Source organism: Stegodyphus dumicola, chromosome 1 (genome assembly GCF_044657685.1).
Source record: "Stegodyphus dumicola isolate Sdum_Otavi_A_Nest chromosome 1, ASM4465768v1".
In the NCBI taxonomy this organism is placed as follows: Eukaryota; Metazoa; Arthropoda; class Arachnida; order Araneae; family Eresidae; genus Stegodyphus; species Stegodyphus dumicola.
In genome coordinates this window covers 60,216,661-60,243,802 of record NC_140768.1, presented here as the reverse complement: position 1 = coordinate 60,243,802, position 27,142 = coordinate 60,216,661, and the positions used below count along the sequence as shown (strand labels likewise).

The 27,142-nt window shown below is 33.5% G+C and overlaps 1 protein-coding gene across 4 annotated transcripts in view; it reads right to left on the bottom strand.

The window, feature by feature from the left end:
• Positions 1 to 27,142, bottom strand: part of LOC118189464 (mortality factor 4-like protein 1) — a 57,961-nt gene that overhangs the window by 19,427 nt on the left and 11,392 nt on the right. For 3 of the 4 annotated variants that reach the window (XM_035360068.2, XM_035360075.2, XM_035360087.2), the window contains 4 exons: positions 21,943 to 22,064; positions 21,712 to 21,797; positions 9,979 to 10,077; positions 1,375 to 1,466 (listed from right to left, as the gene is read on the bottom strand). In XM_035360068.2, the coding sequence (XP_035215959.1) occupies positions 1,375 to 1,466; positions 9,979 to 10,077; positions 21,712 to 21,797; positions 21,943 to 22,064 (399 nt within the window). The remainder of the gene's footprint in view (positions 1 to 1,374; positions 1,467 to 9,978; positions 10,078 to 21,711; positions 21,798 to 21,942; positions 22,065 to 27,142) is intronic. The other variant, XM_035360080.2, reaches the window with a different exon arrangement.

Here is a 27,142-nt window from a genome sequence, read left to right as displayed (position 1 = left end):
ATTCAGGATTTTCAGATGAAATATTAAAATTAAATTATTTAAGATAGCTCATCAGCTAATTCTGAATGAACAGAAACGCAATGGTTTTCCTCGGGGGAGGGATTCAACTAAATCTGATCTACCTCCTCTCGATAATGTTGAATCAGATTTTGATTGAATTCCTCTTCCCATTTTTATATTGTTTTCAGAAATTCTTCTGTTTTGAAATTAATTAACTGATGTTTTTTATTGGAGAAATTTTGGGATTGTACTGATTTTGATTTTGTTCAGGTCTTGGGGAATTAGGTTCTAAATTTCTCACTTTCTTGTCTGCAACTGATGAATTTTTCAGCAGCATATTGTGCAGAAATAATAATGGGATATTTTTGTTTAAAGAAAAATGTGATACTGTTATATATACATGTAAGATAAAAATATGTATATGAGTTTTATACTTTAATTTAGTAATAGTCTCTTCCTTCCTTATTTTTAATTTGAGTAGCTCCTCTCTCTGTTCTAAAAATAATATTAACTTTTCTGGACTGCACCATTTCTAGATTAATCTATGCCACAAAGCTTATTTAAAGCTGATGACATACCTTATTCAGAACCTGAATACAAAATTTTGAGAACTCAAACTTTTCAAACCTAAACCAAAACATTCTCTTGGTGAGCTTCCATATTGGATAATTATGAACTTTTAGCGCTTTCGTGCAGTCAAAATGCTAGTTCACTCCATCTGCTTTGTGGTGCTACTAAATATGCCATTATCAAAAATGTAATACTCTATATAAAATTGTGCATGTGTGGTGAAGAATATGCTTTTGATAATTAATTCCACCATTTTTATCTTTTCATTTCCAATTTCTTATTTTATGGAATTGGAAGGCATTGCATTACTTCTAAGCAAACATTTCCATCAATATGGCTATCCACTTGAGCTAACTAGTGTGTCCATTCTGCACCAGTACTCAGGGATGCTAAGGCACATACTTGAAAAGGTTCTAACCTAAACCAAAACCTTCTCTTAGTGAGCTTCCATATTGGATAACTGGACACTTTAGCTTCTGTTTAAGATGCTATTTCCCTTGCTTTCTTCCTATTGTAGCAGTATTACAAAAATGTAAATGTTCTTGAATGGCATAATTAGTGCCAAGTAAATTGCAGCCACAAATGTCAATTGAAATAAAAATGATGATTTAATCAGTCTCGAATGCCATGTTTGCTGTTCATTACGGAGTCAACATTTTAGCATTCTGTGCAATCAGAATTCTTTCTCTTCAATATGGATTTATGTTTTATGGCACCAGTATTTACTATGTTTTTTTCTACTGTTTTCATCACATACATATCTGATATAAACAGGAAAATTAATAGAAAAATATAATTAATTACTTTGCTGCAGATAAAGCCTTATCAGAAACCTTTTCTTTAACATAACTTGCAATGATATGATCAACTGTTATTCTGGCAGGCAGTTGTAGTATCTGCATTAAACAAATAAGTTGTCATTTAATATAGCCCTTTTATATTATAATATATATACAGTGGTGGCCAAAATTGTGGACACTTTTAGAAATTTTTATGTTTTTGAATTTTGTATGCTTATAGAAAACGTTACGTTTCGCAAAATGCAAACTTGTATATATCATTTTAAAGAGAATTTATTACTGAATTCAATACAAAACACAAAATTCAATTATTTGCAATACAAAAAAGTTAAACGATAATAGTTATCAATATACATTAGATAGTGACGATTGCAGTAAGTTATCAGTACTTACTAGGGTAAACTTTATTTTTGATTACAGCTTCACATCGACGTTTCATTGAGCTGATAAGAGTTTTAAGGTCTTCTTCCGTTATTACATGATGCCAGGAAACAATTATAGCCTCAATTATTTCCCTTTTATTTGATGGGCACCTCATTCGGACAAGAGTTTTTAAACGGTGCCTCAAATTTTCGATAGGATTGAAGTCAGGACTGTTTCCTGGTCATGGCAAAAATTTAATGCTCTTTGTACGAAACCACTCTTTCAATATTTTGGTCGTGTGGCAAGGAGCAGAATCCTGCTGAAAAATAAACGAAGCATTGTTGGGAAAGAGATCTCTGATGGAAGGTAGAAGTTTTGGTTCTAGAATAGTGCCAATGTATTTTCTGGCATTCAGTGTCCCATCGATGACATGAAGGCGACCAATACCATCTGCTGATATGCATGACCAAATCATAACACTAACTGGGTTCTTCACAGTTGCTTGAATGCAGTCAGGATGTAGCTCTTCTCCTATTCTACGTCTTACATATTTTTCCCATCACTACTGAATAACGATATCTTAGTTTCATCACTCCATATAACTTGTGACCACTGATCATCTGTCCAATTAATGTGTTCCTTTGCCCACAGTTTTTTTTTTTTTTTTTTTTTTTTTTTTTTTTTGTTGTTGTTGCTGAAAATTAAGATAAGGCTTTTTTTGTGGAATTCTACCTCTCAGTCCAACATCCTGTTAATTCTCTCCTGATTGTTCTTGAACTGACAGAAACACCAGCATCATTCAGATCACTTCTGATGGCTGCTGATGACATTTTTCTATCTTGGAGACATAGTCTTTTTATTCTTCTGTCATCAATAGATGTGGTGCACCTTTTTCGGCCTTTTCTTTCTTTGTTTTTTATTGAATTTGTCTCCTGATATCGTAAACAAAACTTTTGGACTCCAGATGTAGTCACTGAACCACCCACCTGTCTTGCAATTTCAGCATAGGAAAGACCACTTTCTCGTAACACAATAATATTACATCTCTTTCTAGGTGTCCAATCTACTCTTTTATTTGATGTCATTGCTTCTTGACTAAATATTAAAAATTTTTACAAAAATTTCTACTTGTAATTGCAGTATATAAGAAACAGGTCCTCCTTCTACAGAACAAAGCAAAATAATGAATTTTTTCAAGTGTAAACATGATGTCAGCTTCTACTGGCAGTTACTAACATTTGATTGGTTCTCAGAACAAGAACAGTGATTGGCCAGTAAAGGTAGATATTACAAACCACTTCATAACTGTGTTTTTTATTTATATTAAAGTACATATAACTTTTTTTGTATTGCAAATAATTGAATTTTGTGTTTTGTATTGAATTCAGTAATAAATTCTCTTTAAAATGATATATACAAGTTTGCATTTTGAGAAACGTAACATTTTCTATAAGCATACAAAGTTAAAAAACATAAAAATTTCCAAAAGTGTCCACAATTTTGGCCACCAAGTGTATATATATATACATACTTAAAAAATACATTAAAATTTATAAACAAACTTAGTTTTTGTGTAACAAAAAAAAAATTGCACATAGCAATTTAGACTTCTACTTCTTATTGTTGCCTTAAAGTTAGTGATCAAATTTAATATAATTATACTTACTGAAAACATACATCTTGTACATCAACTACAGAAACATTTTATTAAAGATACACAAAATACAGATGATCAAAAGGAGGAAAAATATGAACAAAGAATATTTTCAGAAAGAATAAACAGGTATCAGCAATTTTGGTACTGTTATTTACATATTACTTTTTCAGTACAGTTTACATATAAAGACTAACCCTAAGCTCGTGATATTCTAATAGCTTATCTAAGAAATAAATATAATATCTAAGAAAATAGCCTTTACTAAGAAAGAATAAAAATAATGAAATTTGAAAATTATTGCACATTTCATGGCCCAGTGTAAGAAAAAAAGTGCTATTTCAAGTTTTCTACATTAGGAATATAGAAGTATCAAGACGCTTGCAAAGTTATATTTTAGTGTTAGAATGAAAAATGAACATGGCATTATATATATATATATGTGTGTGTGTATCGAGAGAAAGAGAGAGTAAGAAATTTAGAACTTATGTTTTACAAAGACGAGAATTTTTTTTCAAAATTTTTGGTATTTGTGAAACATTAGTTCTAAATTTCTTACTTTATGTCTTTAATGATAATTTTTCAGAGCCTTAAAGTGCAAAAATACTAAGCATGTTCATATTTTGTTTTTTTAAAAAAATGTTTTGTAATTACAAAACAATTTTTAGATGTATTTTTCAGCAGTTTAAAGCACAAAAATACTAGGCATGTTTACATTTTGTTTTTTAAAAAATGTTTTGTAATTATATGCATATATATATATTTACAAAACAATTTTTTATAATATAACATTTTCACAGTTTAAGTTGCTGGAAAATTATCATTAAAAACATAAAGTAAGAAATTTAAAACTAATTTTTCACATAAATGCAACAAAGAATTTAAAACATGTTAAAACCAAAACATTTCAAACAAGCAAAACCCCATTAAAAAAATTAAGGAAATTTAGAGAAAAATGAACATGACAGAGAGGAATTAAATCAACTTCAATACTACTCCATCAGGGGGGAGAAACACTGAAATCAATTGAAATCTCTCATATATATATATAATTTGTTTACTAAAGAAATATTGATTATATTATCTCCTAATATAAATTTAGAAGTATCTAAAAAGAGTGAACCCATATGTTGGAATTTTAATTTCGAAAATTGTGTTTTAAAATATTTCTCAAAAACAGAAGCTAAAAACAGTAAATATCACCCTTTACAGATAACTAGCATAAATTTCAATCTCATTCATTATGTAACCTAGCATTATTTGCAATATTAATAATTAAAAATGATTACTTAAAAATTTGATTTCTCAACTAATTCAATACATAGGAAACAGATGAAAGACAATGCAATCACTATTATTATTAATAGTGAGTCACTAATATGGGGACCTTTTTACTTCCTTGTATGAAGTAAAGGAAGTATCGTAATCATGAAAAATTTCAGGTACCATATTTCAAAGAAAATATCCATTTTTACCACTATCCAATGCAATTTAACAATGTTTTTGCATGACATCTGCTTGTAAGGACAGAATAAAGGACTTTTTCCCAAAATGGATTATAAAATAGATTTATCTCAAATCATTCCAATATGTTGAATTAACCACTAAAGAACTTACTTTTAACAGAAACCAAACTAAAGGAATTGCAGAAAATTACTAAATTTTCATAGAAAGCTTCCTCAATGGAACAAAACATAGGAATAAATATCTACAACTTGCTCTCTTTGTTTTATGTATTAAATGTTTTATTGACGCATGCAGAAAAAATACATATGATTTTATATAAATATAAATTTCTCTATTATTTAATACCGCTCTATGCCTGATGATATTTCAAGTTTGATAGCATTTGTAGCTTTAAAGAAAGATTACTAGAAACTATCTTCATCCCAGATTGTAGATGCTCATTGGTCACTCAAGCTCTTTTGTTAGACTTATTAATTTTCAATCAATTAGTGATTGACTCAAGAAAAGTAAAAGCATCCACTCATTAGAGAAAAAATGGACAGAAAAGAATACAAAAATTTTACTAACTTTCAGCTGACAAATAAATTTAGAGATTGTTTGGCATGCAAGCTTACAAAGTCTGGTACTTTTCCGTTTTGCCGGCACAAGCGATAAAGTCGCCAATAATGGTAAAACCGATGCCAAACGGAATATTTTCGCTGGTAACATTTTACGCCTCATTTTCAAAACAAGTCGCAGCTTTTTCTTATCAGATTGATTGTTTCTTTCAATACTGCATATAATTACATAGAATTTTTATCAGATAGTTCAGTTTTATGTCTAAGGCCATTTTTGGTAATTAAGTCAATTAGGATGCAATCACAGCGCTTACCCGAAGCCGAAAATATAGAAAAGGTAAAGTCAAGAGTTATATTCATCCATTCTAATGAGAATGCATTAGCGAAGTAAAGCACTGAGCACTGCAGTTTTACATAATTTTTGAGTAAGCTATTCGTAGGAATTGAAATATTTCTTGCATTTAAACTTGTGTTCCAAATTAAGATTTAACTTGAAATTAATGTAGATAATTACTGAGAGCATTAGATTTTTGTAGAGTAATTTACGTGAGATTAGATCGCTTGGGGTCACGTGATATGAACTGGCGAAACAGGATGTTGAACCATGAAAGCATAGTAAATTCTTAAATTAATGTCTTTTTGCAAACTTATTGTCTTTATTTATTGGCTTTTTATAAAATTTTAAGTGATATTAAAATGTTTATGCCTTCTTTTTTTAAAAGAATTCTTAGAACCAATATTTTTTTAATATTTTTTATGTGTATACTGTATGTTGTCGCCAATAAAGTCTGCTTGGCGAGATTTGCGCCGGCGAAACGGAAAAGTACCCAAAGTCTATAATATTTGGATTTAACTGACATTGAAAATCTTTCCAATTTCTTTCATTTTATACATATAAATTTATCTATTTTTTTCTTGATCTTATTCACTAACAACTGGTGACTAATTTTGCTCAAAGTTAAGGTGCAGAGTTAACAGCCATTTTCAAAAATGATGCCACATACAGAATTACTTAAAAGAGTAACCAATTCACATATTAAAATAATAATAAAAACAAATAATAAATCACTTATCTTTTTTTTTTTTTTTTTTTTCTTTTCTTTTCCCACTGCTCTTTGCATGAACAGAAATCTGTTTATATTTTTAATTGTCATTTCCTAAGATGTGAGCAGGTCTGCCAAAGTCTTGTTATATGTGCATTATATATATATAAGGGCAAGTCAAATGAAAGTGAGCCAATGCGAATATATGACAAACAGAGTACTTTATTTAAAGGTAGTCTCCATGAACATTGAGACATTTATCCCATTGACAAATGAGCCGCGTGATCCCTGTCTCATAAAACTCCTTGGGCTGTCGATTCAAAAAGTCTGTAACCGACTCTTTCACGGCGTCATCCGACACGAATCTGGTACCCTTGAGATGTTTTTTCAGTTTCCCGAAAATATGAAAGTCGCATGGCGACAAATCTGGGCTGTATGGAGGATGTTGCAGCGTGTCCCACTTGAACTTTGCCAGTTGTGTCTTAACCACATCAGCGACGTGGGGACGAGCATTGTCGTGTAGCAAGATCACACCATTCGTCAATCTTCCAGGTCGTTTGTTCTTGATTGCGACACGCAGCCGATCCAGCGTTGCACAATATCGCGAACTATTGATAGTCTCTCCACGTTTAGCAAATTCAATCAGTAATGGCCCCTGACGATCGAAAAAAAAAGTCAATAGCACCTTTCCCGAGGAAATGACAGCCTTTGCTTTCTTCGGGGGTGGTGAATTCAAATGTTTCCACTGTAAGCTTTGCCGGCGTGTTTCAGGTTCGTAGTGGTGGCACCATGATTCGTCTCCAGTCACCATTGCAGACAAGAAGTCGTCACCCTCATTGTGATACCGGATGAGATGAGTCAGAGCAGCGCCGAACCTACCTCTCCGTCTTCTGGCGGTCGTTCAAAATCTTGGGCATCCATTGAGCACACAAAAGCCGATAACCGAGATGATCATGAATTATGGTGTGAACCGAACCGTGACAGATGTTCACACGCTCTGCCAGTTCATCGATGCTTATCCTCCGTTCTTGTCTAATCAGCTCATCAACCTGTGCAATTGTGTCGGGGGTGATTGCAAGGTGGCTTTGGCCCGGTCTTGGAACGTCTTTGCAACTTTCACGTCCTTCTCTGAACCGTTTGCTCCAACGCTTCACAATGGCCAATGCGATGCAATGTTCACCGTACACAGCAGTCATACGGCGACTAATTTCATGTTGGGAAACACCTTAAGCTGTCAAAAACCTGACCACACCACGCTGTTCCTCTTTTGGAGCGTCCATTATGTCACGCTACCGTCTTCAACCCAGTGTAAGAGCGCCTTAAAGAACTTTAACCTCCCACTTTCGCGCCACATTCCTAAATGAAGGCTGTCTCTGTGCTACGCGCATGCGCCACAGATGATGGACCGAACCATTCTTGCTGAGGAGGGGTTGGCTCACTTTCATTTGATTCGCCCTAATATATATATAATTTTGGCTGCATACCAGTGCTAGCTTCAAACTAAGTTGGAATGTAATGACTGCTGAAATGTTTATTAGTGCTTTTCTATTTTCTTAATAAACACTATATTGCAATTCCCTACCCAATGAATTTATGCTATATAAAAATCTGTAAGTACTGTATTAAAACAAATACATAACTGAAATGTATTAGTGGGGCTGCATTGCAGCCCGTGGTTCGTCCACTTGAGAGACCAGTGGTTTAAATGATCTCACCAAATCTGTTGTCACCTAAAAACCTTATTGTGAGGCAAAAATAAGTTGATATTTTAAATGGTTAACATTTAAACCTCTTTTCTCAAAACATAATGGAAACATACGAAACAGAAATAGCTATAGCGAACTAACTCTATAACCTTAAAATAAAATCTATATCCTTGATTGCAATTAAACATATAGAATATGTGCTGGAGTTAATGAATGCTCAAAATTCTGTACTTTGCATTTCTTTAAAAAAAAAGTTATCTATTATCATAGATATATCTACTATTTGATGAAATTGTAAACAAACCAAAAAAAAAAATTATCTCTCTTACTTGTTCTGATATTTAATGCAAAAATACACAAAATACATAGTTCCAGACAAACATGGAGATAAAAGGATTTAGAATGGGCAGATAGGGTTGTCATTTCTGCTATATGGTACGATATGTGGCCATACCACACAGCATAAATATCATCTGCTAGTACTTTTCTGTTTTGCTGGCGCAAATCTCGCCAAGCAGACTTTATTGGCGACAACATACAGTATAGACATAAAAAATGTTAACAAATGTTAGTTCTAAGAATTTTTTATTTTGAAGGCATAAACATTTTAATATTATTTAAAATTTTGTGAAAAGACACTAAATAAAGACAATAAATTTGTAAAAAGACATTAATTTAAGAACTTACTATGCAGCATGTATATTGCATTGCAACCTATTACAGGCCAAGGTTGTCTCAATAAACTTCCTCCAATGGATCCGATTACTTGCTATAGTCTACTAATGATTGATTTTTGAAGTTTTGAAATCTGCCTCCACACAGTCTATCTAGAAATTTCATTACTCTACAATAATTTTTTCTTGATGATGAGATTTATCTTTACCTTGAGTGTATGTATGCATATGCTATCTTTTCAAGAATGTTATTGTTCTCACTAATCTCACTTGTCTGATAATGGTGACCACAAGCCTACGGTATTCATTTTGGCAAGGACTCAAATGCGCTTGCAGCCTTGAGCACAGGTGACAGCCTGAATTGAGCTCAGTTGAAAGAGCACTTTGGAGGAGGTATAGATCTGAAGATCTCCCACCTCTCTTTCTCTACCACCAAGCTCTCCAGAGAACTTTTAGCTTCCGCATATTTAAAGTACCCCTATACCACATAGACACTATACATTAACAAACATCCAACCCTTCTCCAGGATCTGAACCCGGGCCTTCGTATGACAGTCAGAGTCGCTAACCTTTTTAACAACACTATACATATGTTACTAACATATCTTTTATATAACATACATATGTCACTAACATACACATAAGTCTTTTTAACAACACAACACTATACATATGTCACTGTCTTGACTAAAATAATTTCCATACATTAAACAAAATGACTCCACACACACACCAGTTTACATACATTGAAAAGCACAATTGCCTCTATTAATAGTGTGCATTTGCATTACCTGGCAAAATTTTGGGGAATTTTAAATATGCTACATCACAAAAGTAGCAAAAATTATTAAGCCAGCTCTATTTAAAACAAGGATTTACTATATTGTTTTAAAACACAAAGCCAATTTAGTATTAAATCATAACACTAATATGTACATAAAACAAAAATTTGGACAAAATAAAATGAACTGAATAATTTTATTAAGTTCAAACGTGTATTTTTACATATATATTAAGTATACATAAATCTTTAAAAGTATATAGTTAACTGATTTATCAAACTAGATATTAATAATTTCTAAATTTTCCAATTAAAACCTACATTAAAATGTGGGAAAGTTGCAAGAAAATGAAGCACACATACCTTTTTTTGTCGAGTTATTAAATCCCAGTCATCAACAAGACAATTCTTAAGAAATGGAGAAATTGTAATTTTAATTTCCCTCTCTACTTTAACTTCCTCCTGTATCAGAAACAAGAGAATATGCTTTAACTATATTTGAATAATATAGTGATTTAACTTTGTATACATGCCTTTTTACATGTTAGCGTTTTGATACAAATAAATATTTTTCAGCAATGTGCTTTCATTTCTAAAAGAAAATGAATTTTGTGTCACATTCTTTTAAAATACATAAAAAATGGCCTTTTTAAAATGTGTGAATCTATTAGCAGTATCAGCCTAATTTTATATCAGTCACCTGTTACTTGGATCCTACAGAAATGATTGACACAACGGCTCTTACAACGAAACTATTACACTATGCGGAGGGAAAAGAAGGGAGATAGACAAAAGTGGGTGCGAGCTACTCAGAATGCATAGATGGAGCTGGCCACAAGCCGAACGGTATAAGTCAGGCCCGTCCCTTTCGCCATCATCATTGAGAGCGTGGACAGCAATGATGGAAGGTCATTATCACGGTCGGCGTTGGACAACACGGTTCCTATGGAAGGAAGGGACACAGGGTAGTGAGATCCATCGTTGCATGATGTCGGTGTGCGGGAACAAAGCACCCTCAAGGTGTAACATATCCGGTTGGTTGGCCAAGTTAAGCAGTGGGGTAGAGACTGCAGCCAAAGGTGTCAGTGCAGAACGACCAGCAGCATTGCATACAAGAGCATACAGGGTTCGTACACATTTCTGCCCACGGAAATTAAGTACTTTGAAGGACTTTTAAGGACCATTAATGAAAAAAATTAAGGACCCATGAGCATATGGGAACTGATTAAATTCAATTAAAAATATTATTCTATGCCTGAATTTCACTTTTCTAATACCATCCTGAAAGTAAAATAGATCCCTAAGTAGTATGCATTATAACCAAATGTTAATTAATTAACATAATTATTAATAAGTTTGTGAATGAAATAAACTTCATGCAGTTTGTCAAGTAGCATTAAATATTTTACACTTACAATAGGTTGGACATATTTGAAAGTCCAATATTTGTCCAATATTGTAGTTACTTTCAGACATAGTGATAATTTGCTTTACGTCTATCAGGGGTTTTGGATTATTTAACTTTTACCAGATCAAGTAAACCCTCATAGGTACATTGTGGAGAGGTTGACAAATTAGGAGATAAAGCACACAGAGACTAGCGAGAGCATTGGTTTGCATATAGAGACAAATCTCTAATTATTGTTAGGAAAGATGCTTAAAGAGAAGGAAATCTGTATAAACTAGCCAAAATGTTTGGGAAGGCTTCAAATTAAAATCACGAATAAATATTTTGTTGAGTGTTGTTGTTACAAAACATAAATGTTTTGTAGCTTTTAATGTGTAATTATTCTAATATTGTTTAAGAATCAGTGTCATAAATAACATGTATTAGTGACATTTACGTTTTACTAACATATTACTTTATGTTGATTTTTTTATGTCTCATTTTGTCACATACTTGGTCAGTCTAGAGCAGAGGTTCTCAACCGGTGGTACATAAGAAAAAATAGGTGGTACACAAAGAAGAAAAGTATTTATAACTATTTATTTCAAAAATTAAAACTCCAACAAGTACTTTGGTGGTTTTCAATTTTTATTCAGATGATACACGTTAGCCAAAAGGTTGAGAACCGCTTGTCTAGAGGTTTAGTAAATAGCAGGTAGATTTTATGTCAAACGGCATAGGTTAAAATGAGAAGTATCATAATCAGCATCAGTCATAACAAAAGACTGAATGTTATCACCGCTGCTGCTTGTCTAGAGAGAGACCTGCTGATTAGAACAAACCTGAAAGGCATGATGTAGGCATGGTTGGCAAGTGTTGAAAGTTAGTCAGGCTCTGATGCAGTTAGTGTCATAGCTTCGTGTAGAGGTCCAGAGCTTGTAACCTAGTTAATATACTTTCAGGTTCCAATAAGCCATTAAAGCACCACAGGTGATAAGTTGTTTTGTAATAAGTCTCACTAGATGCAAAGAATAAGCTTTACTTGAATTTCTACATTTTTGTGTTTTATCTTCTGACCACAGTGAGTATTAATGATAAGCAATAACTCGCTTTAATATGTAGAGATAATTTTTAAGGGTAAGCAGTTAGTTATAAATAATTAAATTAGGTAAATAGGTAACCTTAGTCATTATGGATTTACATAGCCACTATTAAATTTTATTTTTTAACAATATTTGTTAAAAAAGCCCTATTAAAATCAAAATCTAATAAAATTTCACAGTTGAAAATACATGTTATTTATGACACTGATTCTTAAACAATATTAGAATAATTACACATTAAAAGCTACAAAACATTTATGTTTTGTAACAACAACACTCAACAAAATATTTATCCGTGATTTTAATTTGAAGCCTTCCCAAACATTTTGGCTAGTTTATACAGATTTCCTTCTCTTTAAGCATCTTTCCTAACAATAATTAGAGATTTGTCTCTATATGCAAACCAATGCTCTCGCTAGTCTCTGTGTGCTTTATCTCCTAATTTGTCAACCTCTCCACAATGTACCTATGAGGGTTTACTTGATCTGGTAAAAGTTAAATAATCCAAAACCCCTGATAGACGTAAAGCAAATTATCACTATGTCTGAAAGTAACTACAATATTGGACAAAGGTTTAAATAAGCCTTTTATTTGAAAAGAACTTAGAACAAACATAAAGTCATGTTCTGATGCTAATAAAGTCAATTATATCTCACGGTGACGTAATTAAACAAGAACAGTCAAATTCAAACTAAAAAGGTGAACTAGTGGTAAAAAATTATGCAATTTAATTTAAATTTAATCTGGATGGAAAATTATAATAAAGGCTGAAATCATAAACAATTGCGTAATTCACATAATAATAACTGCACATATCTTTGAAGAATAATTTTCTTTATGTTTTCAGTTTCTTTTTCCTTTTAAAATTTTTGGATTAAATAAAGGATTTCTGTTTTTCTAAAATCACTAAATGCATTTAGAATGTATAGAAAAAGTGAATAATTTAATTTCTTTAGTAATTTTGAATTCAGAAGAAATATGAAATATTGTTACGCGGTACAGGCACGGTAAGACGGCTTCCCGCAAAGCAGTTTTAAGGTGCCCATAAAATGGCAAGGGAAGGCAGGGTTGCCACATTTGGCGAGAAATCGCCATTTGGCGACATACCATGGACAGATAGAGAATCTTCCGTAACGAATTCTTACCGGTTTAGCCCAGAATGTTCTCGAACACAAGCCAAAAGATATATAAACCCTGCTGGTCTGCAGTCAGATAGTGTGTGCCTCATCTAGCGAGCTGATAGTCAGTCATTGAGCAAGTATCTCGATGTCTAGCAACGAGTTGGTCGTCGAGTGCATCGAGAGAGTCATTTAGTGCATCGCCAAGTTTTATCTTAGACTGTGCTGAGTCCAGAGCTATACTCTTGTGTATCGTCAAGTGCATCGCGAGTTGTAGCGTGGAGAGTCTCGAGAGTACAAGGAGTTCCGAGAATGACCAAGCAGAGTCGAGAGTTGTACTCTAGTGCTTTGCTGTGAAGCTGTCTCCACTGTGATAGCCTGAAGGCTGTATCGCTGATCGTGTCAGCGTGTTTATAGTAGTTCATCGACAACTGTAAAACATGTTTTGCAGCTGTCCTGACAATACTGGTAAATAAAGTGTGTTTCGATACTTCATCAAGTGTTGTCGTCATTCACTCCAAATCTATGGACCCTGTACGAACGTAAGGAAGAAAATAACGTAACAACTGGTGTCAGGAAGAGAAAAACGCAACAATATGTATATGGTAAAGGCCGGCTACAGAGCTGATGTGGCAGAATTTTTAGAATTTAGTGACACACCAAACAACAAAATCTAGAAATGGCAAAACTTTTAGAATTTAGACGGGCATTGGAAGCAGAATTTAGAAAGGCACTATGCAGTCGAATTTAGGATCCACAGATTGCATCAAATGGGAAAATGTGTATGAAGCATTAAAACATATTAGATGGATATTTTAAATTGTAAGTTTTCAATTATTTTATTAATAAAAAATCCCTTTCTATAATGCCTGCCCAAGTGATACAATTAGAGGCATTTTGGATAATTTTCCATGCTTGTGTCTAGTGAAAAGTAGAGAAAATAAAGGGAAGATAAACATGTTAAGAAAAGGATTCTAGTATCAGGAGTAATAACTCAACTATTTTGTCTTCATTGTTCTTCCAGACGTTCTCCAAAAAGTCAGAAATTCATCGCAAACATTCTGTAAAATACATCCATTACGCGTTGATACCATGGAGACATTTTTCACTCTGTCACATATTTCTCGAATCTTCTAGAATCGTGGGTCTATAAATCTTGCCTTCAAATCCTTTTACATTTTCCAAGTTGCAATGTCAAAAATACTAAATAAAAATTATCCCAATCAATTCTGTAACAGCAAAAAGCCAGAAATATTTTGGAAAAAAAAAGGAGAGAAAAAGTGTAAAATTACTTTTATAGATAAAACTGATGTATATTCTGAAAATTTTGAATATTCCGAGACAATTACATCGAAAAAACGATTACTATGAAAAAAATTAAAAAGAAGATATTTTTAATTAATTACATAGTTAATTTTGCTTTTGCTAAGAGTTGTTTCATAAATTGTGCTTTATAGCATTATACCTTGTTTATTTTTCAGATTCAAAATATTGTATAATAAGTTGCCAAAATGACACTTTATAATATGACAGCGGAAAATAAAAATGTTTTATTTTAATGTTATTTTTTAAATATAATTCCAATACATTACTATTATTTTAATGAAATTTATCAGTTATGATGTTTTTAAAAAAAATCGTTGAAAAATTCTGATTTAGGAATAAAAAATTTTCTATAGAAACTGGCCTTAAAATCGCCAAAATGTTCACTAGTCGGCAAATTTACAACCGTTTAATAAAAGAATTCACATTCCCAAAAGCGAAAATTGTTTAAAGAGTTCTTTACTACAAAAAATGAATTTCGAAATGCTTATGTTTCACTTCTTGCTTAGAAACTTGAGTATTCCATCATTTATATTAAAAATAGAAACAAATTATAACCCATTCAAAAGATAACCATACATGTCAGTGAATCACCAAAAATATTCCTCCAAAATTCTAATTCACACTCTAAATGGCAGTCATAAAAAAGACAGAAATTTCACATGATTAAAATTAAGGACCTTCTACTGATTTGGGTTAAAATTAAGGACTTTTAAGGACCAAAAATCAGTTCCAAAAAATTTAAGGACTTTTAAGGACTCTTAAGGACCGTACAAATCCTGGAGCAAATGTGGCAGCCGTGTCGGATTTGATCATGGCAAACAGCCGCATAATGTTTAGGAAGAGACAGGGCTTGCACAAGGAACACTGCAGGTGATTTCGAAACAAGACCTCGTACTATGCTTTACTTGACAACATGAAGGACACAGTCAGGGGCCAACTTGTTGAATCTTCTGCCGAATTGCATGCAACTGTCCATAGGTGGTGCACCAACACTCCCACAGACTAGTTTGCTAAAGCCCTTCGGGACCTTCCAGCCAGATGGCAGAAGTGTATTGACAACATGGGCGGGGATTATTTCTAACTGATGTATAATCAGTTTTTTGTTAATAAATTGTATTCCACTCTGTGGCAGCATTTGTGTCATTCATTTCTGTATGACCTTAATATAACATACAGAACAACTTCTCTAATTTTAAAAATTCATTCCTTCTCCTAAAATGAGCATGAGGTTCCCATTTTATACAGCACAAAGGGCAACTTCATTGTACACAAAACACATAATAAAATTTTATAAAAATCTTTGGCATTTTCTGATTATCAGCATACTTAATTTGAATATTCAGTATTGCAATGTTTTGGCACATACACATAAATATAACCAATCCTTAAAGTATGCATGTTTTAATACACATGGATTTATATTTTTTAATTTAACCCCAAATTTTGATCAGCAATTTTTTTCACCTTTAAATGTAATATTGTTTTTTTTTTAAGGGGGGACAAGTTATAAAAAATCATAATGGAATGGTGGAATTTGCCAGCTAATAATAAAGAAAGCACGAGATTTCTTTAAGAATACAGCATTTACCCAATAATAAAGAAAGCAAAAATTCACATCCTATGAACATGTATTTCCTAAATGATTGAACGTTAATGAAAATGCAATCTCAAAAACTGCAAGTAATGTGTTAGAATGCAGGATAGAAGAAAAGTGGTTTGAAAATAGCCATATATATATGTGTGTGTACAACATTTTTTCACTTTGTTTATATTTGGTCATAGGATATACGTAAATCAAATTCTGTGAAGAATTATAATTATCAACCAAACGAACTGCAGATTGGGGTAATTGCTTCTGCCACAATACCTTTGAACCATGTATTGTATGGGGAAAAAAAATGTTTTTAAAAAAGATGGCAGTGGATGCATGATGAAAAAAAGTCAAGAATTCATTTACAAAATGTAACAGTGATGATGGTTGAATCCTCTCACAGCAATGAATTTCTGTAGGAATTTTGCATGAAACAAAGGAAACACCTATAAAGACCATTCCAGATAGTAATGCAATGATGTTGAAGGCATAAATTCAAGAGCATATAAAGAAGGGACTACCATCTTTTCTCATAGAGGGAAGGAATAAAACTGCCATGAACTGTGAGAAGGAAAACTGCCATGAATTGGAATGTGCGGTATAAAAACTATAATTTTGTGAATCTAGAAAGTGGCAGCTTTATATAACCTATTGGAAAACATTGGAGTTCATTTAAGTGGAGAAAAAGGAGAGAGAGGGAAGAATTGAAAGATACTACCTTCTAACTTATCCCACTAAATTTATTTAGTGGAAAGGCCCAGTAACCAAAAGAAAAACTGTTTTGAAGAAATTCTGAAAGCAATAGCTCAAAAGTATACACCAACTTTAAAAATGTAAAATATCATTAATATATACTTTTGTTTTAAAATACTCCTCTTTTTTATGATAGCACTTATTCCAAAATCCAGACATCCAATAACTAGCATGATATCTATATAGAACACTCATATTTTGGGGGGAGGATTTTCTTTATCTCACAGATTGTAGGAACAGAGAATATGATCCTAGGAGAGGGGAAGCAAGCTTGCTATAAAACAAAATTTTTCTTAATTTTTTGCAATTTTTTTTCATATATATACATACACACACACACACACACACACACACCAAAAAAAAAAAATCTTTATCATTTGGATAATGATGCTTTTCATACTGAATCATCCTATATGATGCTTCACCTTTATATATCTGCAAGTATAATATAAATATTTTCATGTTTGTTCCTCAAAGGGTTTTGTGGATAGGGATGTCAGCATTTTTCTATCTTCTGTAATCCTGTAGACAGTCAGTGAAACCTGAAGACCGACATTTTTTTAACATGGAAAAAATTTGACACATACTAGTCTTCTTTTACTGCATAAAAGATAGGAGAAAATGATCAGATACTAATTATGAGAGATCTTAATTAACTTAAGTATTCAGTTCTCACTCAATTTTGTGATTTCACAAAGTTTATTTATTTTGTTCAGTCTATTATTATTACTACTATTTCATCAAAATTATAGTAAAAGATAACATCTCCATTTGACTCATACTACAGAGCTGTAAATCCATCAATCAGCCAATGGATATCAAAATTTTGTGCTCACTGAACACTGACTACCAATAAGTATTTGGACACCCGTGATAGAAAAGAAAAACTAACTTTATTCAAAATCAATAGTTGGTAGAGCTTCCACGAGAGATAATTACAGCGTGGACGCTCCGGGGCATACTTTCCACAAGTCTTTGTATGACAGCTAGTGGTATTTTCTTGCACTCAGCTTGGAGTAGACATATGAGTTCCTTCACCGATTTTGCACAAGTAGTGCACCCCTGAATTCAGCGATGCAACTCGTCCCAGAGGTTCTCGATAGGGTTCAGGTCTGGACTCTGGGCAGGCCAGTCCATTCGATGAACTCCATTGGCACCATACCAAGCCTTGATTAACGTCGAAACGTGACAACTGGCATTGTCGTCCTGAAAGTAACAGGGGTCCAACCCGTAAAACTGCCACAACGTAGGAAGCACATTGTCATCCAAAATAGTGCAGTAAGCATCGGAGTTGAGCTTACCATGAATGGGGAACAAGGATCCCAGCCCATACCAGGAGAAACACCCCCAGACCATAATTCCACCTCCGCCGAACTTGACTGCTGGCATAATGCATTCTGGCAGGAGACGTTCTCCAGGTAGATGCCAGCCCCAGACCCTGCCATCTGAACAGTAAAGGGTGAACCTTGATTCGTTACTCCAAAGAACCCATTTCCACTGATCTACGGTCCAATTTCGCTGTGCTTTGCACCACATTAACCGAGCAGCATGGTTGGACTTTGTGATCAAAGGCTTATGGGTAGCAGCACAACCATGAAAACCAAGCAGATGTGCTTCCTTATGGATGATATTCATTGAAACAATACTCCCGGATGTCTGTTGAAACTCCTAGCGGATGAGGGCCATCGGTTGGGTGCGGTTCTTCCGAATTTCTCTGGACAGCACTCGTCAGTATCTATCTCCCAGTTTCGTTGGTCTGCCGACTCGGGGCACATTCCGACAGTCACCGTTCACCTTCCACTTCTTAATCACATAGGCCACTGTCGATTTTAGGTACTTCAGATCGCTAGATATGTCCTTAAGGATCGGCCATATTTGTGATACCCAATAATTATACCTTTCTCGAAATCAGAAAGCTCCAAACTGCGAGGCATCTTGCATGCCACTAAAGCCGATGCTGTTTCCTACACGATATATACCGGCGGAATCTGTGACGTACCTTAGGACCGCAGATATCGTCATTTGCATAGGTGTCCAAATACTTGTTGGTAGTCAGTGTATAGCAGCCTTTTCAAAATCAGTACAGCGGCAAAAACCATGTAAGAATTCTTAAAATATTTTAATATAAAATCTGCTGTGTGCAGCATGGGAAGGTCATGAGAAGGCGGGTCTGCATATGTTTTTAAAAATACTTTGCATAATTTATAGTCACCTACTATATTTCATTATGAAGATAACGATAGCCATGAATTTGAAGGATGTAATATCTCAAGTAAAAAGTGGAAGTTTTTAACTTATAGAATAATGTGAAGAAATGATAATATGATATGAGGGATGCAGCCCGACCCTCCTGGCAGACTTTACATCACCCTATGGCCTTTTTGTGGGCTGCGCTGTGAAGATGATATAACTTAAGTCTTCCATTACAATGGCAATGCCCCAATTATCAAACAGCAAAATATATTGTAAGCTGAAATGGCAGAAAATATTTCAAATTCAAGTCACATTTTAATTTCATGAGCTAGTTATTCAAATACAGCATACGTCTTTCTTGAAAAACATGATATTCACTTATTTATTTCCAAGCAAATCCCAAATTGTAAAAACCCATTTCAGTTAGGAAAGAAGACTGCAGATAGATGTAAAACATAGTTGTTTCAGAAAAGAAATGAAATCAAATTGGTGGCCTGGCACTGATGAAACATACCAAACAAAAAAGTGTTAAGTGCTTTCAACAGAGACGAACTGCTAAGTTTTCTAATGGAATATGAGAAGACATGGAAAGTAATGCTAAATGAATATGATATAACTTAAGATGTCAATGCACTGATAATGCCCCAATAATCAGTCAGTTACAAGAAGGCAAAATATGTAGAGTGGTTTAAAATCTGGAAAATGTCAGTATTGATCGTGAATAAAACGATTGTTGAGAATGAAAACATTTCAGATCCCTATTTAGAAAGAATTCTTCAAACAGTGGATCTTCATGACTGAAAAATAAATTGTCTCTCTATAAATTTAAAAAGATAATACAAAAAGATAAAATAAATTTTCTTAAATTTAAAAGAAATAATTAATAAAGCAAAATAAATATCAATAAATGAGCCTCTTTTTAACAAATTTTAGTTCCCTGAATGCTAGGGAAGCATTAGGGAATGTTCCCTAATGCTTTTTTTACTTTTTAAACAACTATTTCATATTTTTAATTTTATAATTTTGACATATTATGTTACTAGATTTAAACTGATCACTTGAAATCCAAAATCATCAGAGCCTGATGATTTCAGATCTCCGACTTTGTACTGTATAATAAAAAGGTTGATGAAAAGGTTGTTGAAAATGGAAATATTTCAGATCACTATTTAGTAAGAATTCTTTAGCTTTTCAAACAGTGGATCTCTGACTGAAAAAGAAATTGTTTCTATACAAAATTAAAAAGAAAGTATTAAAACTTAAAACAAATTTTCTTAAATTTAAAAGAAATAATTAATAAAGAAAATAAATATTAACAATGAGCCTTTTTAAAATAAATTTTAGTTTCCTGAAAGTTTTTAAATGCTCTGTTATTTTGTAACAACTATTTCACAACATGTTGTTACTAGATTTAAACTGATCATTTGAAATCCGAAAATTTTCAAAATCCAAAATCCTCATGCCCTGGTGATTTCAGATCTCTGACTTATGACTCTGACTATTTATGAACAGAACATTTCTTCTGAGCTGTAAAGTTAGCTAAACATGTCTTGACAAAGATACCAATGAGCTGGCAACGTTTTGTAAGGGTGCAGATAATTAAAAAGTACCAAATTTTTATTAAAACATTTAATATTAATAAAGCTCTTTCAATTTAACACAGATACAAAAATTAAGTAAACACACACAATATATATATACTTTTCACCCCAGGTTTGAATTAAAGATCTGATTTTCAAGTAATTTTTTGATTAGAGGCATGTAACAATATAGATTACAGATCTCAGATTTTGCTTTATCTGTGTATACTAGGATACTAGTATACGCACTATATTCAATTATGAATTTTAATTGCAATAGGCAGAACTATTCATGAAAGAAGCATTAGTAATGATATAATATGTGATCTACCATTTTTATTTATTTATTTATTTTTTTAGATGGTGCAGTAAAATAATGTTTTAAAATGTGAAAATTAAGTATTCATAATTGAAAATGATTCCATTAATTAATTTAATATCCCAATATATTTTTAATTTAATTAAATTTAGCTTCATTATTAAATAATAACAGCTTGATAAAATAAAAATTCAATAGTTTATAATAGTGCAATACAATGGCGGAAACAATTAAAACAACAAAAAATTTTACCGTCGCCATCTAAAAAACAAACAACTGAAAGTGGTAAATCACATATTACATCATTACCGAAATATCTCTTTTTGCTTAACTGTAATGACATATCTAATTGAGATCAATATTTCTCTTAATATGATCATGAAATTTAAAATAATATAATTTTAAAATAATTTAAAATAATAAGGTACAATGAAAGGCTTATATTTTTAAATATTGATTTTTGTTATACAGAATATGTGTTTAAAATTTTAACTAATTTATAATCAATCAATTTTTAACTATCACCTAGATGTTTGTAACTTAATTCAATTCATGAACTTTGAATGGATGAGCAGATTAGAAAATATAATACAAGTCCATTCATAATGCTTTATCATCAATGCAGGTCTTAAATGTTAACATGCATAATTTACTTAAGATTATAACGAATTTAACTGCAAGTTTGATAATAATCTATTATCAACTAAATAAAAATGCATAATTTACCACAAAACAAGGCTCAGGCCGAGGTTTTTTTTTCTTGACAGTTTCTGTCTGAACTTCAGAATGTGTTGTTTCTGCTGGTGTAGGAGCTGAAAACACAAACAAAATATTAAAAATAAATAAATTCAATTAAAAAATTAATGCAAATTCTGTAAGTGAATGAATTAACGAAAGATAAAATTAATTTCATGGAGAATACTTTTTAGAATGCAAAAGCACAAGTTAAAATATTACATGCAACTATTTTTTTCTCACTCTTCACTTTTGATGGCTTTTCTGGTAAACTTGGTTGTACTGCTTCTTTTTCAAGCTCCTTTTTCATGACAACTTTTGCTGCTTTTGACTTTTTGGCTTTCCTGCATATAAATATATAAAAAAAATTAAGAAACTTTAAATAAAATGCTTAAATTAGAAATACATATTTAAGTAAAAATGTCTACTAGGAATTTATTATACCTAATTTTAAATAATTTGAATTTTGTTGGTAATATTTCAGCAATATCATCTAACAGTTAGAAAACAGCATTTTTGGAAGAGAGTGAGTTAAAACTTCTGTCAAATGTTATTTACTTCAGACAAAATTCCTTAAAAGTTAAATCCTTCTAAAGGATACAAATTTATTGCATCATCAGAAATCAACAGACAGCTGCTTAATATTAATGAAAAAAACTTAATTTGTATTCAAAAGCAAGGCATGTGAAGATATGGAAAGTAATAGAAGCTTCATTTTAAGATATTTTGACAACTTCACATAAAACTGTTTTAAATAATCTGCTAAAACTGATAAATCCCACTACATCAACCAATATAATGTTTTACATGTGATATAGTAATCTTATTATCAGTATTTAATCCATTTTTTAACCTAATAAAAATTTCCAAGCACAGAAATAAAATAGGAAAATATGTTAAGCTTATCTAACATGAAAATTCATTCTCTTAAACAGATACTTAAAGTGAATACTTGTAGAAAGAAAAAAAAAACTTTTTATATTTTCTAGAATGCTTTAAACAATAGATGTTGTTTGAGCAGATGTTGAGAGGGCATTGAGATCCTGCATGCTGTTCAGTCTGACCCTCAACAATCCATTGATTCCATATTCACGAGAGTTGTAGAATGTAGACCAGTGTGACCGCCGATATCATGGAACGATAATCTACACTTTCGATAGGCAATGATAAAGCATCTATTGAATTTCAAAACTTGCTAAGCATTTACTCTTCTTGCTCGCAGAATAACATGATACTGTAAGCAAACTCGAACCTTACAAAGCACTTTCTAACTGAGAAATCCACTACAGAACTTTTCTTTTAAGCAGTGCTTCAGATGTCATTTCTCCCTCCTGCATCATCTAAATGCGCAGAAATACTAATCACGTGCATATCCCAACTTCTTCTTCCGTTCATGTGATTTTGACATTCATGAGATCATTCTTTCCCTAGTGTTGCAATTTTAATGGCCAGCAGTGTATATACACCCAATGATATGTGGCCATCCCCAAATGATAATTAAGGCATGTACCCTTTTCTATTTGTTATACCATTGTGACTTGTTGTTTAGATAACTGTTGTTTATTGATTGTAGTGAATTCGCGGTGAGAATGGATTAGCTCTCTCTGTGCTTTGGATTATGTTCTATTTAATGTTTTAATAGTTTAAAATATTGCTACTGATTATATTGCATGATATTGTATGAATATCTTTGATGAAAAATCCAGCATTTTATTTCTTTTGATAAGAATAAATTTTATTAACTTTTTATCACACTTGTGCATTCAATTTATTACAAACCCATACGCACGCAACACTTTTTTGGTATCAGAAGTGGGATTTGAAATAAAAAACAAAATTATCTGCATAATATAACACAATTTTGAGGCTATAGATGGCAGAATAGATGCTATTTAAAACAGAGTTGGACAAACTGAAGTAAGAGTTTCTTCTGTAAAAGAACAAATAGAAGGAAGAGTTTCTGCTCTCCAACAATTGATGACAGGGTTTCTGCAGTTGCCAAAGAAGTTGGCACCTTAAAGAAGTGCATAGTGACAGCAGGAAACAATCCTGAAGGTTTAAAATTTCTACCCATACTCACTCGCCCCTCTCTAAAGCAATCCACATATGAAGGGAAGACCTCCTGGCAAGTGTATAAGACATTATTTTCTATAGTGGGAGAAGTGAAAGGATGGGATTCCCAAGCTAAAGCCTCTCATCTTATTGCTTCTCTGAGAACAGATGCAGTGGATATCCTACAGACTCTTCCTGAAAACAAAGGGCTAGATTTCGAACCTCTGCCCGGCATGTTGGAGCTGCACTTTGGGAAGAAGTGTTTAAAAGACTACAGCAAGTTTCAATTAAAATTGCATCAACAGAAGCCCACAGAATTGCTCCAGGAACTTGCCGTGGATGTAGAAAAGGTATCTCATCTCGCCTTTTCAGAATGCCCAACAGAAACAAGAGAAATCCTGTCCTGCAGTACTTCATTGACAGCATCTGGGACCCTGAAATACAGAAAGCTCTACACATGGTGTATGTCAAGGATGTAAAAAGTGCTTTGTTGTACAAAATGAAATTTGAGGCAGCCCACCAAGCAACTCATAGAGACTGCCAACCAGTCAGAGCAGTGCAAGTCTATGAACTAGTGGAGCAAGTGATGGCTCATTTAGATGATTTATCCAGACAAGTCAATGCTTTGATATAGTGTAGGAGTGAGAACAAACTGGCTCTAAAGTGTTGGAAATGTGGTACTAAAGGCCACATATGATGGAATTGCAGAATACTCCACGGCACGGAAAATAAAACAGATGAGTTTACCAGACAAATCAGTGCCTTGAGACGGAACAGAAGTGAAAAGAAACCAATTCTAAAGTGCTGGAACTTTGGAGCTGAAGGCTACATGCAAAGGAACGACAGAACACTTCAGGGCACGGAAAATAAGATTTCCCAACAACGACGCAGGAAACAAATTAATAACCATATTACAGAGCAGAGTTTAAATGATACTGAAAAAGCCTGTTTTAAAGCACTCATGATTTCTACAGTGAGTGGCAACAGTAATGGACTATCCATCAATGGGCATATTGATAGAGTTCCTTGCAATGTAATTATTGACCCAGGAGCTAATGGTACCATTATTCAGAAAGATTTAATTCAACAATTTAAACTCATTTGTCAATCCTGTGTTACCCTTCAGACTGCATCTGGTGAAAAAATTGACATAGATGAGAAGTTAAACATGAACATCACATTTGGAAGTGTCGCCTACTATCACACAGCATATGTGGCAGATATTACAGATCTTTGCATACTCAGATTTGACTTTTTAAGGAAATAAAATTTTGTCTTGGACTTCAAAAATAACAAACTACACTCATTAAATTAAGGATAATTCGGAGTCATGCGGAAATCAAACTCTAAAATAAATATATCACCTGTAAAATCACTACACACATCTTCAAATCAATGCAAATTTCAGGAATATATAATCATATGCAAATTTCAGGAAGTAACCAGATGACATCGATGGTACGTCACAATGACGAGAGTGTAAGAGAGTGATATATAAGGAATACAGGCAAAGGAGTAAAATTTTTCGCAGGCACTTCATAAGCATTTCAGCGCAATAACCAAATAGTTATGACAGAAAGGACGCATTTGGGTGATCTTTTACGTGGTAGAATTATCGGCCGTCTGGAATGTGGGCGTACCCAACTGGAAGTATCAGACGAACTTGGAATTGCCCAGAGTGTCATCTCCAGGCTTTGGCAACGATTCAAAGATGATGCTAATGTGAGTAGATATTACAGCACAGGTCACCCCAGAGTTACAATGCCGAATGAGGACCGGTATTTGGCAGTTACTGCCAAAAGAAACAGGCGGAGCACGGCCTCAGACCTGTCTCGTCAGCTCTCTTCAGCCACCGGTACGACAATTTCAAGCCAGACCGTGTATAGACGCTTAGGGCAGATTGGTCTATATGCTCGTAGACCTGTCAGATGCGTTCCACTTACTGCAACTCACTGTCGCCTGCGGTTAGCCTGGAGTAGAGAGTATGCATTGTGGACACCTCAACAGTGGGCTTGTGTGATGTTTTCCGATGAGTCCACATTTAGCTTGCAGGCTGATTCTCGCCAGATTTTCATATGGAGAGCTCCAGGTACCCATTACCACCATGGAAACATCATTGAACGACACTGTTACGGTGGTGCAGAAGTGCTCATTTGGGATGGAATTATTCTGGGTTCCAGAACTAACCTGTATGTTCAAATTGGAACCATGACAAGCCAAATCTATCGGGACGTCATTCTGGAACAACATGTATGTTTGTTTCGGGGCGCCATGGGCGCACAATTTGTGTTTATGGATGATAACGCCCGTCCTCACCGTGCAAACATCGTAAGCGAATGCCTTCAATCGGAGGATATCACCCGTATGGACTGGCCAGCATTCTCACTGGACTTGAATCTAGTAGAGCACGTGTGGGACATGCTTGGCCAACGAGTTGTAGCCCGTCAACCTCCTCCTACATGTCTACCGGAACTTTGGTGAGCATTGCTTTTTGAGTGGTGTAATATCCCCCATAATGAGATTGATAATTTGATACTCAGCATGCCTAGGCATTGTACGGACTGTATTGCATCGTCTAGGAGACATACAATGTATTAACAATCATACCAACCATGTAATATTGGTCTTTTGTAAATAAGTTCTTTTTTTTTTTAATTTGCTACAGGGAGGAAAAAATCGCTAATTTTTTTAATAATATCAAACATATAGCATCTTTTTTTGTTCTTTACCTTTTGCTTAATAAATAAGCTTTACAAATAAGTCAAATTTGTTTTGCTTCTAACTCTTCCTTTGCCTGATTCTGCATTATCCTTAATTTATGGACATGAGTGTATTTTTAGCATCAGAGGACATAAATATCCATAATCAGAAGGGATCCTCACCTGAAAACGCCGACACCTAGTCTGAAAGACACGGCTCAGAAAGCTGCCAAGTCATACTAGGGTCGAAGAGAAACATGAGACTATTGGCTCTTCCCCATCTCAGATGCTCTTTGGTTGTGACCTTCGTCTGCCTTGTGATCTCTGGTTTGGTTGCCCTCTTGATGCACCTTCATCACCTGAGGAATACATTCAAGATCTCCAAGGCCAATTTGAAGTGATGCATAATTTTGCACAAGAGCGAGTCAACTTGACAACAGAGAAGATGAAAACCTATACGATAGAGCTACTGCACATCCATTCAACAAAAGAGACAAGGTGTGATAATGGAATCTGATTCAATGGAAAGAACTCTGTCTAAACTACAATCACCTTGGGATGGTCCATATATAGTCCTAAACAGGCTGAACGATGGTATGGTCTGGATCTGTAAGTCATCCAACTCTAAGCCTAAAGTCATTCATTACGACAAGTTAGCTCCTTACTATGGA